This window comes from Sus scrofa, chromosome 3 (genome assembly GCF_054392235.1).
Source record: "Sus scrofa isolate SSC_HxYL_T2T_F1_AM1 chromosome 3, Sscrofa_HxYL_maternal_Yorkshire_Landrace_v2.0, whole genome shotgun sequence".
Taxonomy (NCBI): domain Eukaryota; kingdom Metazoa; phylum Chordata; class Mammalia; order Artiodactyla; family Suidae; genus Sus; species Sus scrofa.
The window spans coordinates 119,544,791-119,559,393 of NC_139385.1; the positions used below are offsets into that span (position 1 = coordinate 119,544,791).

General features: G+C 42.3%; 1 protein-coding gene across 7 annotated transcripts in view; it reads right to left on the reverse strand.

Annotated features, from left to right (window-relative positions):
• The window catches only part of YIPF4 (Yip1 domain family member 4), a 35,742-nt gene extending 22,792 nt beyond the window's left edge, over nt 1-12,950 (reverse strand). For all 7 annotated transcript variants that reach the window (XR_014842328.1, XR_014842327.1, XR_014842329.1 and 4 more), the window contains exon 1: nt 12,657-12,950. Coding sequence is in view for 2 of the 7 variants with exons in the window: in XM_085019689.1 (XP_084875815.1) it covers nt 12,657-12,735 (79 nt within the window). In the remaining 5 variants the exon portion in view is untranslated. The remainder of the gene's footprint in view (nt 1-12,656) is intronic.
• Nucleotides 12,951-14,603: the final 1,653 nt, after the last annotated feature.

Here is a 14,603-nt window from a genome sequence, read left to right on the forward strand (position 1 = left end):
AACAGTAAAACAGAACACTCTTAACACAGACTTTCCTTCCCTAAAGATCATATAAAGAAGGGCTTAATTTGCACATTACCCTAACTTCTAGGTTAGCTTTTCAAAACTGCCATTAAAAAAAAATTGGCTTTGGAGTTCTCTTGTGGCACAGTGGCTTAAGGATCCTGTTTTGCCACTGCAGCAGCTTGGGTCACTGCTGTGGCTTGAGTTTGATCCTTGGCCTGGGAAGTTAACGGGTGTGCACCCCCCCCAATTTTTTTTTTTTTTTTTTGCTTAAACTTCAAGTATTGAGTGCCTCAGTTATGAGTCACATCATGGTCTGGTTCTGACAACTCCTGCAATTAATTATAATAAAGTTTACATTTTGAAGCCAAGTCCTAGCTTAGCTACTACTAATTAATACAGCAAATCGTAAATATCTTCTGGTCTCCAGTTTCCTATTCAAAGTTCTTTGCAGGTTTAACATTACATGATTCTAAAAACCTCTTAAAAAAAAAAAAAAAAAAAAAAAAAGGGAGTTCCCATTGTGGCTTGGCAATAACAAACCCAATTAGTATCCATGAGGATGCAGGTTCAATCCCTGGCCCCGCTTGGTGGGTTAAGGACCCAGTGTTGCCTTAAGCTGTGATGTAGGTCACAGATGTGGCTTAGATCTTCTGTTGCTATGGCTGTGGTACAGGCTGGCAGCTTCAGCTCCAATGAGACCCCTAGTCTAGGAACTTCCATACAGCCCTAAAAAGACAAAAAATGAAAATAAAAAAAAATAAAAACCTTTTTTCAGCATTTGCACTGTAGCTCAGTGGGTTAAGAACTCAACACAGTGTCCACGAGGATGTGGGTTCAATCCCTGGCCTCAGTCAGAGGTGGGTTAAAGATCAAGCGTTGTCACAGATGCAGCTTAGATCAAGCACTGCTTTGGTCTGTGGTATAAGCCACAGAGCAGCTCTGATTCGACCCCTAGCCTGGGAACCTCCATATGCCTTGGGAGCGGCCCTAGAAAAGGCAAAAGGACAATAAATAAATAAATAAATAATACTGGAAAACAATGAGAAAGATTCCAAATCACTCCAGAAGCACAGCTATCTTACATTAAGCCACAGTTAAGAACCAGCCAGCTTGATTGTCAACTCTAGGACAGGAAATCAGAATTACAGAAGACTAGTTTTTGTTTTTTTTTTTTGTCTTTTTTGTCTTTTTGTCTTTTGTTGTTGTTGTTGTTGTTGTTGCTATTTCTTGGGCCGCTCCCGCGGCATATGGAGGTTCCCAGGCTAGGGGTTGAATCGGAGCTGTAGCCACCTGACCTATGCCAGAGCCACAGCAACGCTGGATCCGAGCCGCGTCTGCAACCTACACCACAGCTCACGGCAACGCCGGATCGTTAACCCACTGAGCAAGGGCAGGGACCGAACCCGCAACCTCAAGGTTCCTGGTTGGATTCGTTAACCACTGCGCCATGACGGGAACTCCCAGAAGACTAGTTTTATTTACTGATTTATTTTTCTTTTTACAGCTGCACCTGCTGCATATGGAAGTTCTGGGCTAGCGGTCGAACTGGAGCTGTAGCTGCCACAACCACAACACTGCATCCGAACTGCATCTTCAAGTTACGCTGCAGCTTGAGGCAACACTGGATCCTTAACCCACTGAGCAAGGCCTGGGATTGAACCTGCATCCTCACGAAAGACTAGATCAGGTCCTTAATCCACTGAGCCATGATGGGAGCTCATAGAAGATTAATTTAAAATAAATTTTTCTTACTACACCAGGTATAATATCCTTGTCATTTTCTAAGTAAACAACAAAGATAGCAATAAATATAAGTGGATTTAAAAAAAATACTATTTGAAAGAAATATCTTAAATGTTTCCACTGATGTCAGGCCTCTGAGTGAGGAAGACTATCAGTAAGTTTCAAGTTTTACTGAAAGAAACTGCAGCACAAAATATTATTTTCCCTCCCTTTCAACTCGTGTATTACTGGGTGAAGAATCCTTTCTCTGAAGCTTCTATTCAGCCTCAGAACTTCACTTTGAAGAACTCAGTCAGTATAGTATACTCAGAATGAAACTTACTGATCTGTCCCTAGACAAGGTCTAGATTTCTATGAAAGAAGAGTAATCTGCAATGAACAAGACCACTTTGTTGGTACTTGGCAACTTCTTAGATATGTAAAGACACTTTTTCTTATTTAACAAGCAACAAGAGCAAAGGCAAAGTAGGAGTTCCCATCATGGTGCAGCAGAGATGAATCTGACTAGGAACCATGATGTTGCAGGTTCCATCCCTGGCGTTGCTCAGTGGGTTAAGGATCAGGCATTGCAGTGAGCCGTGGTGTAGGTCACAGACGCTGCTTGGATCTGGTGTGGCTGTGCCTGTGGTGTCAGCCGGCAACTACAGCTGTGATTAGACCCCTGGCCTGGGAACCTCCATATGCTCCGGATGTGGCCACAAAAAGACAAAAAAAAAAAAAAAAAAAAAAACGAGCAAAGGCAAAGTAATTCTAGTTCATTCGGATGAAAATGAAATGAAATCTATGTGTACTTAAATCTAAACCGGAATTGACTGTGCAGCAAAACAAAACAAACACACGTTTCACACTGAAGGGATAAATTCCACTGTTCCATTTTAGTTACAATGCATTCAGGCCAATGAAAGAGATCAAGAAACCAACACAAATACAAAATGATTTTATAATTGCTATACCTATATTGGAGCTTAAGCATGTTACTCTAATAAGAAAAAATTTTAAAGCCTTGTATAAAATTGTGTCCTAGGTTATATTTTTATTCACAGTTTTGGTTTATGATTTTATTTTGCTTATTTATTTTTTTAGGGCAGCAGGTGTGGCATATGGAATTTCCCAGGGTAGGGGGTCCAATCACAACTGCAGCTGCCAGCCTACACCACAGCAACGCCAGATCCTTAACCCACTGAGCAAGGATCAAATCTGCATCCTCATGGATACTAGTCAGGTTCGTTTCTCCTGAGCCACAACGGGACCTCCTGGTTTATGATTTTAGTAGATCTACTATTCAGTACTGTCAGTTAATTGTCATATTGCATATATGCAATATATATATACATTGTCATACATATACACACATTTTTTACGTTGACATTGTCATTCATATATATATACACATTTTTTACGTTGTTGCTTCTCAGGGCCGCACCTGCAGTAAGTATATAGGAGTTTCCAGGCTAGGGGTTGGATTGGAGCTGCTGCTGCCAGCCTAAGGCAAAGCCACATCAACACGGAATCTGAGCCACAACTTTGACCTACAACACAGCTCAAGGCAATGCCATATCCTTAACCCCCTGAGCTAGGCTATGGATTGAACCCACATTCTCATGGATACTAGTAGGGTCTGTAACCTGCTGAGCCACAACAGGAACTCCCTCCTATTGCACATAATATTAATATCAATTAAATCTCCTGAGCCTACCATTAGAAAAATTCACAGGAAGTTGCAGAAACGTCGTACGTACCCTTCACCCAGTTTCCCCCAATGGTACCATCATCTACACTATCAAGACCAGTGATACAATTGATAAGACTTGTTCAGATTTTACCAGTTTTAAGTGCACTTATTTTCCTATGTGTGTATAGTTCCACACAATTTTACATTTATCACATTCATAAAATTTATGAAAAGATTGGAAGATTTGTGTTAAGATCTACACAATGAAACTTTTTAAAAATCAAGTAGGAGAGTTCTGGTCGTGGCATGGCGGAACGAATCTGACTAGGAACGATAAGGCTGTGGGTTCGATCCCTGGCCTCGCTCAGTGGGTCAGGGATCCTGCATTGCCGTGGGCTTGTGGTGTAGGTCGCAGATATGGCTCAGACCCTAAGTTGCTGTGGCTGTGACATGGGCCGGCAGCTGTATCTCCGATTCAACCCCTAGCCTGGGAACTTCCACATGCTGTGCGTGTGGCCCTAAAAAGCAAAAAAAAAAAAATCAAGTAGGAAATGTTTTAAAAAGGAAAAACTAGGAGTTCCCGTTGAGGCTAAGCAGATTAAGAACTTGACATTTGTCTCCATGAAAATGGGCGTTCAATCCCTGGCCTAGCTCAGTGGGTTAGGGATCCAGTGTTGCCACAAGCTATTGCATCGGTTGAAGATTTGGCTTAGATGTTGTGTTGCTGTAGCTGTGACACAGGCCTGCAGCTGCAGCTCTGATTCGTACTCTGGCCAGGGAATTTCCATATGCTGCTGTGCAGCTGTAAAAAGAAAAAAACAAAGAAAAGAAAGAAAAACTCAAGATTCCTCCATCAACACCACTAACTAGAGGTGATATTCTTTTGGGGGAAGGGGAACTTCTCACAAAGTAGGCTAAACAGCCACCTTAAAAGGTTAAGAGAAAATTACTGTTTACTCAAAAAAACATATTGATACAATAATTATTGCATTATTATGTCTATGAATTACTGGTTATAATAATTACTATAGTTGGAGATATTACCATTTTTAGATAGGAGTGTTGTAGTCTGTTTAGGCTGCTATAACAAAATACCATAGACTGGGTAGCTTAATAAACAATAGATATTTGTTTCTCACACTGTTGGAGGTTGGAAGCCTGAAGTCAGTGTGTCACAATGGTCAGGAGAGAGACCTCTTCAGGCTAACTGACTCCTTGTGTCATCACAAGACAGAAGAGGGTAGGGAGCTCTGCAGTCTTTTTTATAAAATCACTAATCCCATTCATGAAGGCCCCGTCCTTGTGACCTAAGTACCTCCCAAAGGTCCCATTGCCTAATATCATCACAAGGGTATTATGATTTCAACATATGGGAGTTCCCACTGTGGCTCAGTGTGTTCAGAACCTGACTGGTATCCATAAGTACTTGGGTTTAATCCCTGGCCTCCTTCAGTGGGTTAAAGGATCTGGCATTGCCATGAGCTACAGTGTAGGTTGCAGGGCAGCTCGAATCTGGCATTGCTGTGGTGTGGGCCAGCAGCTGCAGCTCTGATTCCACCCCGAGCGTGGGAACATCCATATGTCACAGGTGTGGCCTAAAAAAGCAAAATTATTTTTAAAAAATTTTTATTATAGTTGATTTACAATGTTCTGTCAATTTCTGCTATACAATAAAGTGATCCAGTTACACATATACATGCATTCTTTTTTTCACATTATCCTCCATCATGTTCCATCACAAGGGATCATCGTTCCTTGGCTATACAGCAGAATCTCATTACTCCAATTATTTTTTGAACCTAACCACTTTTACCCATTTCTACCACCAGCACCCAGCTAGTACAAACTATTATCTCCTATCCACATAACTATAATGGTCTAGTAACTGCTCCCCGTGGTCATTCTTGTCTCCCACCAATCCCATTCACAACTAAAGCTAGAAGAATCTTTTATTTTTTTAAGGCCACACATGTGGCATATAAAAGTTCCCAGGCTAGGAGTTCCCATCATGGCGCAGTAGAAATGAATCTGACTAGTAACCATGAGGTTGCAGGCTCAATCCCTGGCCTCACTCAGTGGGTTAAAGATCCAGCATTGCCATGAGCTGTGGTGCAGGTTGCAAACCCGGCTCTGATCCTGCACTGCAGTGGCTGTAGCATAGGCTGGCAGCTGTAGCTCCAATTAGACCCCTAGCCTGAGAACCTCCATATGCTGCGAGTGCCACCCTAAAAAGGCAAAAAAAAAAAAAAAAAAAAAGAATCGGAGTTGCAGCTGCCAGCCTACACCAGAGCCACAGCATTGCCAGATCTGAGCCATGTCTGTGACTTACACCACAGCTCACTACAACACCAGATAAAGACATGAGATATTTCAAGAAATTTAAAATCCAACTGAGAGTATATCCAAACATGGAATATTATTCATCCAGAAAAGGAATGAGTTACTGATTCATGCAGTAACATGAATGAACCTTGAAAAGCATTATGCTGAGTAAAAGAAGCCAGACACAAAAGGTCACATATTATACCACCCCATTTACATGAAATGTCCAGAATAGGCAAATCTATAGAGATGGAAAGTAGGTCAGTGGTACAGAGGTGGAGGCAGGGAGAGAATGGAGAGTGAATGAAAATGAGTACAGGGTTTCTTTTTGGAGTACTAAAAATGTTCTGGGATTATACAGTAGTAACGGCTGCACAACTCTGTGAAGAAACTAAAACCCACTAAACTGTACTCTTCAAAAGGGTGAAGTTTATGGTATGTGAATCATATGTCAATTTTAAAGCCAAAGGCTTATTTATGAAAGCGCAGAGTTCATCGCCAAAAGTTGTGGAAGATACTGGGGAGAAACTGTTAAGAGAGTTAAGCATCAGGTTAAAAAAAAAAGTGTGTTTTTGTCTTTTTTTTTTTGCCTTTGGTCCTTTTAGGGCCGCGCCCTCGGCACATGGAGGCTGCAAGGCTACGGGTCTAATTGGAGCTGTTGCTGCCAGCCTCCTCCAGAGCCACAGCAGCACCAGATCTGAGCCAAGTTTGGGACCTATACCACAGCTCACAGCAATGCCAGATCCTTAACCTTGGAGCTGTTGCTGCCAGCCTCCTCCAGAGCCACAGCAGCACCAGATCCGAGCCAAGTTTGGGACCTATACCACAGCTCACAGCAATGCCAGATCCTTAACCCACAGAGCAAGGCCAGGGATCAAAACCGTAACCTCATGGTTCCTAGTCGAATTCATTTCCGCTGTGCCAAGACAGGAACCAAGACAGGAACTCCTGTTTTTGTCTTTTCAGGACCACACCCACAGCATATGGAAATTCCCAGGCTAGGGGTCAAATCTGAGATGTAGGAGTTTCTGCTGTGGTGCAGCGGAAACAAATCCAACTAAGAACCATGAGGTTGCGGGTTCGATCCCTGGCCTCAGTGAGTTAAGGATCCGGCTTTGCTGTGAACTGTGGTGCAGGTTGCAGACGCAGCTCGGATCTGGAGTTGCTGTGGCTATAGCGTAGGTCTGCAGCTGTAGCTCCAATTCGACCCCTAGCCTGGGAATCTCCATATTCCTTAAGTGCAGCCCTAAAAAGGCAAAAAAAAAAAAAAAAAGAATCGGAGTTGCAGCTGCCAGCTTACACCACAGCCACAGCAATGCCAGATCTGAGCCATGTCTGTGACTTACACCACAGCTCACTACAACACCAGATCTTAACCCACTGAATGGGGCCAGGGATCAAACCCACGTCCCAGTGGATACTATTAGGGTTTGTTACTGCTGAACCACAATGGGAACTCCAAGAAAAAGAAAAGTTTAAACTTGTCTTTTATCTTATAGGCAAGTGTTTCTTTTTTTGGCCATGCCCACAACTTGTAGAAGTTCCAGGGCCAAGGACCAAACGTGCATCACAGCAGGGACAATACCAGATCCCCGACCACTAGGCCTCTAGGTAACTTTCAGGCTAGTGGTAATGCATATTCTGTGGAATCTAGATCTGATAAGATGCCCTCCATTAAAAGCTTTTGATATTTACTAAGTTTGGAAAACTCCTGCACACCATAACCTCTGCTTGGAATTTCAGAACTAATATTGGCATATTACAGGCTCAGGGAATTCTATAATTAGGGAAACTGGTTTAACCTAGCTTTATACATTATTTACCAAATTTTTGTTGTCATGGAATTTTTCCCCTTTGGGAAACACTGCTGAAGATACTTCTGCAGATGATAGGAAACAAGTGAGGTTCCAGCAGAATGGCAGGAACTGCTGGATGCCAAGGAAATGGGAATTAACAGTTTACCTGTAAAATAAGGGAAAAAATGAAGAAGAAGACTTAATCAAAAACTCTGTCAATTAGGAGAAGACCTGTGAGTGATGACAGGGATAGAAGAAGCAGAGGAGAAATAAAAAATGTGTAGAGAGAGAAACAAAGGTTCCAAAAGAGGCAAGAAGATATGGGAAAACAACACTAGTAGAGGCTTATCCTAGGAAAGGAAGAGAGTTTCCTTTAAGATTTGGAATAAGGATGAATATTTCAATATAAATACAAAGATATTTAAAGGCAGAAAAATATGAGAATTGGAAAATATCTGAGTGGCTTAGATCTTTCTCGAATCGTAGTCTATTCATGCCTTTTCCAACTACTTTTTGGATTTCTGTTGAATTACTGTTGGTTTCAGTTCTAGCAGCACAACACCCTTATCTTAATCAAAAAGTATCATGTAGTCATCAAACATTTATTAAGCTCTTGCTATGTACCAAACTCTGTGGTAGGTAGTGGGTGTGATACTGGTAGATAGTACAGCATAGCTTCTAACCCCAAGGAGCTCATTGTCTAAATCAGCAATGTTTTAAGTCTGCGAAGATTGAGAAGCATCAAATACTGGGACTGCCTCCACCAATTACTGCTTTTGCATGATGCTTAAATGAATGCTCTTCCCTCTTTTTAATCTGAAGAACTACTTTTCCTTCAAAACATTCCTTGTCTGTCTCTGAAGACTTCCTTGATTGCTTCTGGCAGTTAACCACTTCTTCATTTGAATTACACTTTTTTTTTTTTGTCTTTTTGTCTTTTTTAGGGCTGAACCCAAGGCATATGGAGGCTCCCAGGGTACGGATCCAATGGAATCTGTGGCCGCCAGCCTATGCCACAGCCACAGCAACGCATGATCTGAGCCATGTCTGCAACCTACACCACAGCTCAGGGCAACACCGGATCCTTAACCCAATGAATGAGGCCAGGGATTGAACCAGAGTTCTCATGGACGCTAGTCAGGTTCGTTAACTGCTGAGCCACTACGGGAACTCCCAAATCATACTTTTTAATGGCATTTATTATGTATAATGAATTTTTTAAAATCCCCTTATTAGGCCATTTCCCTTGCACATGAAGGTACACCCTCCATCCTACATGTACAAAACATTATTTATCCTTCAAAATTTAACAACATACTACCTTTATTAAACTGTCGCTAATCTTCTAGCTATAAAAATTTTTCTTCTCTTCTGGCAGGTCTTTCAGAATATTCTACATCAATTCTTTTCAAGCTTTAATGTTCATGTAAATCACCGAAGATGATCTTATTAAAGTCTAAATTATGATTAAGGCAGACTCTGCATTACTAACACCCAGTAATGCCAACGCTGCTGGTTTGTGGACATAAACCAGGCAAAAAATTACTTATTGTGATACACCCACAGCACATGGAGGTTCCCAGGCTAGAGGTCCAAATGGAGCTACAGCTGCTGGCCTACACCACAGCCACAGCCACACAGGATCCAAGCTGAGTCTTCAACCTACACCACAGCTCATGGCAATGCTGGATCCTTAACCACTGAGCGAGGCCAGGGATCAAACCTACTTCTTCATGAATACCAGTTGGCTTCATTAACCACCAAGCCACAACGGGAACTCCAAGAAAGCAGAAATCTTGGTACAACCACTATGGAAAACAGAATGGAGGTTCCTCAGAAAAATAAACATAGAACTATCATATGATGCAGCCATCCCACTCCTGAGCATCTATCCAAAGAAAATCATAATTCAAAAAGATACATGCACCCCAATGTTCGCTGCAGCACATTTACAACAGCCAGATATGGAAGCAACCTAGATGTCCATGGACAGAGGAATGGGTAAAGAAGAGGTGGTACATATATACAAGGGACTATTATTCAACCATAGAAAAGAATGAAATAATGCCATCCACAGAAACATGGATGGACCTAGAGATTATCATACTAAGTAAAGTTAGACAGAAAAAGACAAATATCCCATGATATCGCTTATATGTGGAATCTAAAAAAAGGGCTACAAATGAATTTATTTGCAGAAAAGAAACAGACTCACAGACTTTGAAAACAAACTTATGGTTACCAAAAGGGACAGGTGAAGGAGGTTGGGATGGACTAGGGGTTTGGACTGGCATATGCACACTGGGTACATGGAATGGTTGGCCAACCAGGACCTGCTTTGTAGTACAGAGAACTCTACCCAATAATCTGTGATAATCTACATGGGAAAAGAATCTGAAAGAGAATAGATATATGTACATGTAAAAACTGAATCACTCTGTTGTACAGCAGAAATTATCACAATGTTGTAAATTAAGTAAATTTCAATAAAACTTTAAAAAATTAAAAAAAAAAAAGACAAGTTCTGGAGAGCAAAAAAAAAAAAAAAGAGGCGCTCCCGTCCTGGCTCAGCAGAAACAAATCTGACTAGTATCCATGAGGACGAAGGTTCGATCCCTGGCCTCACTCAGTGGGTTAAGGATCCAACATTACCATGAGCTGTGGTGTAGACTGCAGACGCAGCTCAGATCTGGAGATGCTATGGCATAGGCCAGCAGCTATAGCTCTGATTTCACACCTAGCCTGGGAACTTCCATAAGCCACAGGTGTGGCAAAAAAGGAAAGAAAGAAGAAAGAAAAAGAAAGAAAGAAAGAAAGAAAGAGAGAGAGAGAAAGAAAGAAAGAAAAAGAAAGGAAAGAAAGAACGAACGAACGAACGAACGAAAGAAAGAAAAGAAAAGAAAAGAAAAGAAAAGAAAAGAAAAGAAAAGAAAGAAAAGAAAGAAAGAAAGAAAAGAAAGAAAGAAAAGAAGAAATCTGGGGAGACAGAACACTAACTCTTAATTCCAGATCCTTCATGTGGAGGTCACTGGACTTTTCCAAATCTCAATTTCACTATAAAATACAGAAATAATAAAGCTCAACAGGATTCTTATAAAGACCAAACAAGTCATTTGCTTAAACTACTGTGTAAATTTAAACTGTATTATGTGGTAAACATAAATGTATTATTATACACATACCTATATATCCTTGTCTGTATATCTCTGGATATACAGGTAGTCTATACACCATTAGAGGCTATATAGAGAAGTTTGAATAAATCTTATGGATTTTACTTATTCCAGGTTTCTTGGTTTGGTGTATGGAGTCTATGTTATATTGTTGTCTGATTTCTCATGTATATTTAAAAAAGAGGAGTTCCTGTCATGGCTCAGGGGAAACGAATCTGACTAGCATCCATGAGGATGTATGTTCAATCCCTGGCCTCACTCAGTGGCTTAAGGATCCAGCATTGCCGTGAGCTGTGGTGTAGGTCACAGACACAGATCGGATCTGGTGTTGCTGTGGCTGTGGTGTAGGCTGGTGGCTACAGCTTGGATTCAACCCCTAACCTGGGAACCTCCATATGCCACAGGTGTGGCCTTAAAAAGACAAAAATAAAAATAAAAAAATAAATAAGAAAGAGAATCCTGGAGGAAGGAAGAATATGAAAAATATAAACACAGACACATAAGTGTGAACAAACATCAGGTGCTGATACTTAATGACAATTTTTTCTTAAAATCTGGAAAATTAAGGTTGGATTCCTCCCCAAGCACTATGATACCAAATGTAGATGAAACAAATTAAAATATTCTGCGTTGTTATAGTTCACCAAATTTCCGTATTACGGTAAAGGTATCAGCTATGTTCTCCATGGTAAAATTTTTACTTTACTATTTTTTGTTTGTTTGTTTGTTTGTTTCAGGGCCATGCCTGTGGCTTATGTAAGTTCCCAGGCTAGGGGTAAAATCAGAGCTGCAGCTGCTAGCCTACACCACAGCCACAGCAACTCGGAGTCCGATCTGCGATCTACACCACAGCTCAAGGCAACACCAGACCCTTACCCCACTGGGTGAGGCTAGGGATCGAACCTGAATCCTCATGGATACTAGACAGGTTCATTAGCACTGAGCCACAATGGGAACTCCTATTCTACATTTTAAAGTATAACCAAAACTACAGTATGATTTTCTTTCAACAATGCCATTCAAAAAAGCAAAACAAGGAAAGAAAAGACAGAAAAAAGGCAAAGTAAGCGATGCACTAGGAAAAGATTCTTCAGGAAACACACCCTTCTCTAGAATTAAATTTCTATAGCTAAGTGTAATTTATCTTTTCATACTGAGCAATACCTCTGGTCACTGGAAAATTAACTGGTGTACAAAGTCTAACAAAAGCAACATTTGAAAACGACTACCAGAGACAGATTTCGGTTTCAAAGAGTCTGGCAAGGACAGAGAAAGGGAGGAAAATAAATTCTCCCATGCTGTAGAAAAATCTCTCCAAAACAATATAGAAGGAAATCTGTAGAAGCTACTGGGAACACCTAGCTGGATTACAATTAAGTTTCAAATATATCTTGGTCTACCTCTCCGAATACTGAGGTCAAACACCACAGAAGAGGAGGAAAACTGGGACATGGGCAAGATATCGTATTCCACAAAAACCATGAACTCCTCGAGGTAAGTTAATGTTTGCAGCGCCGAATCCAGTCCCAGCAAAAAGTTATCTACTGATACAGAGCAGCACAGTTCTCCTTCCACGTTCTCAGCCTTTGACGCCTACCTCGGCCAATCTAACCATCCCTTTTCTGAATAAGACCAAGTCATTTTAGAATTAAAATCCTGGGATCATGTGAGTCCACTTGAGGTGGGTAAGCCCGCCAGAAAACCCTGCCACCAGAAAGCGTGGGGAAAGCGAGAAGCTTACCGAGTCACTCGGAAAGCTCCTCACAGCTCTCCCTCCGCCACTCGGAAGGCCCGGCAGGCGCCCAGGACTCGAGTCACCCACGGGTCAGCTTCCTGCCCGTCCCCACCCTGCCACAACCGCCTCGGCACCAGAAAGACCCCCCCCCCCCCGCGGCCGGCCCGGCGTCCCCCGAGGTGATGGGCCTTCCTGAGGCTCAGTCTCACCTTCTGCGTCTGCTGAGGTGACAAAGGTGAAGTCCCCGTTAGAGGGGGAATAGGCCGGGGGCGGGCCGGGTGGCTGCATCGCGCGGCCCCTCGGAGCCCGCGGCGGGGGACGAGGCTGCAGTTGGGCCCAAGCCCCAAGGCAGCCGCGGAGCCGACTTGCACGCGCGCCTACAGTGCGGCCCGAGAGCCGGGAAGTGCTGCCTAGGAGCGAGGCCGGAGAAAACCGCTGCGGGCCGCGGGGCTGCCCCGAGAGTCCCCCACCGAAGTCCTCTGGGTGGCGACAGCCCAAACACCACGACGCCGGCGTCCTGACAGGACCATAACAGTGACAGCGCCGCTGGGATTGGTTCTTTGTAATGTGCTCTCCTATTGGCTACCGGGGGAAGGTTCTGATTGGCTCTCCGTGTTGTTGATTCCGGAAGGTTACTCAGGACAGGAAGCTCACTTGTAAAGAGTGGAAAACTCAGGCTTCTTGCTGTCTAAGCTTCCTCCCTTCGGGCATTTATCTCTTTCCTCTGCTTTGTTAACTGGGCGAGTCAAGGAATGTCAGAACTAGGCATGTTTTAAACTGGACAGCCACATGGAAAAGAATGAAATTAGAATACGCCTAACACCATACACAAAAATAAACTCAAAGTGGACTCAAGACCTAGATATAAGACCAGACACTATAAAACTCTTAGAGGAAAACATAGGCCAAACACTCTCTGATATAAACGACAGCAACATCTTCTCAGATCCACCTCAGAGTATTGACAATAAAAACAAAAATAAACAAATGGGACCCAAACTTCAAAGTTTCTGCACAGCAAAGGAAACCCTAAACAAAACAAAAAGACAACCCACAGAATGGGAGAAAATATTTGCAAGTGAATGGACTGACAAGGGATTAATCTCCAAAATTTATAAACTTCTGCAGCTCCATACCAAAAAAAACAATCAACTCCATCAAAAAATGGGCAGGAGATCTAAATAGACAGTTCTCCAAAGAAGACATACAGATGGCCAAAAAACACATGAAAAGATGTTCAACATCACTCATCATTAGAGAAATGCAAATCAAAACCACGATGAGGTACCACCTTACACCACCCAGAATGGCCATCATCCAAAAGTCTACAAACAGTAAGTGCTAGAGAGGGTGTGGAGAAAAAGGAACCCTACCTAGTACACTGTTGGTGGGATTGTAAATGGGTGCAACCACTGTGGAAAGCAGTATGGAGTTTCCTCAGAAAACTAAACATAGAACTACCATTTGATCCAGCAATCCCACCCCTGGGCATCTATCCAGAGAAAACCACGACTCGCAAAGACACATGTACTCCAATGTTCATTGCAGCACTATTTGCAATAGCCAAGACATGGAAACAACCTAAATGTCCATTGACAGAGGAGTGGATCCAGAAGAGGTGGTACATATACACAATGGAATATTACTCAGCCATCAAAAAGAACGAAATACCAGCATTTTTAGCAACATGGATGGACCTAGAAACTATCATGCTAAGTGAAGTCAGCCATACAATGAGACACCAACATCCAATGCTTTCACTGACATGTGGAATCTGAAAAAAGGACAGACGGAACTTCTTTGCAGAACAGATGCTGACTCACAGACATTGAAAACCTTATGGTCTCCGGAGGAGATAGTTTGGGGGGTAGGGGGATGTGCTTGGGCTGTAGGATGGAAATCCTGTGAAATCAGATTGTTATGATCATTATACAGCTATAGATGTGATAAATTTGAGTAATTAAAAAAAAAAAAAAGAACTAGGCATGTTTTTAGAGGTATAGCCCTGGCCTTGGATCCCAAGATTGGTTTCCCTTAGTCATTACTTAATTGTATAGGATTTTTTTTTGCGGGGGGGGGGGAGTCTTTTTAGGGCCCAACTGAACATATCGAGATTCCCGGGCATATGGAGGTTCCCAGGCCTGGAGTAGAATCCA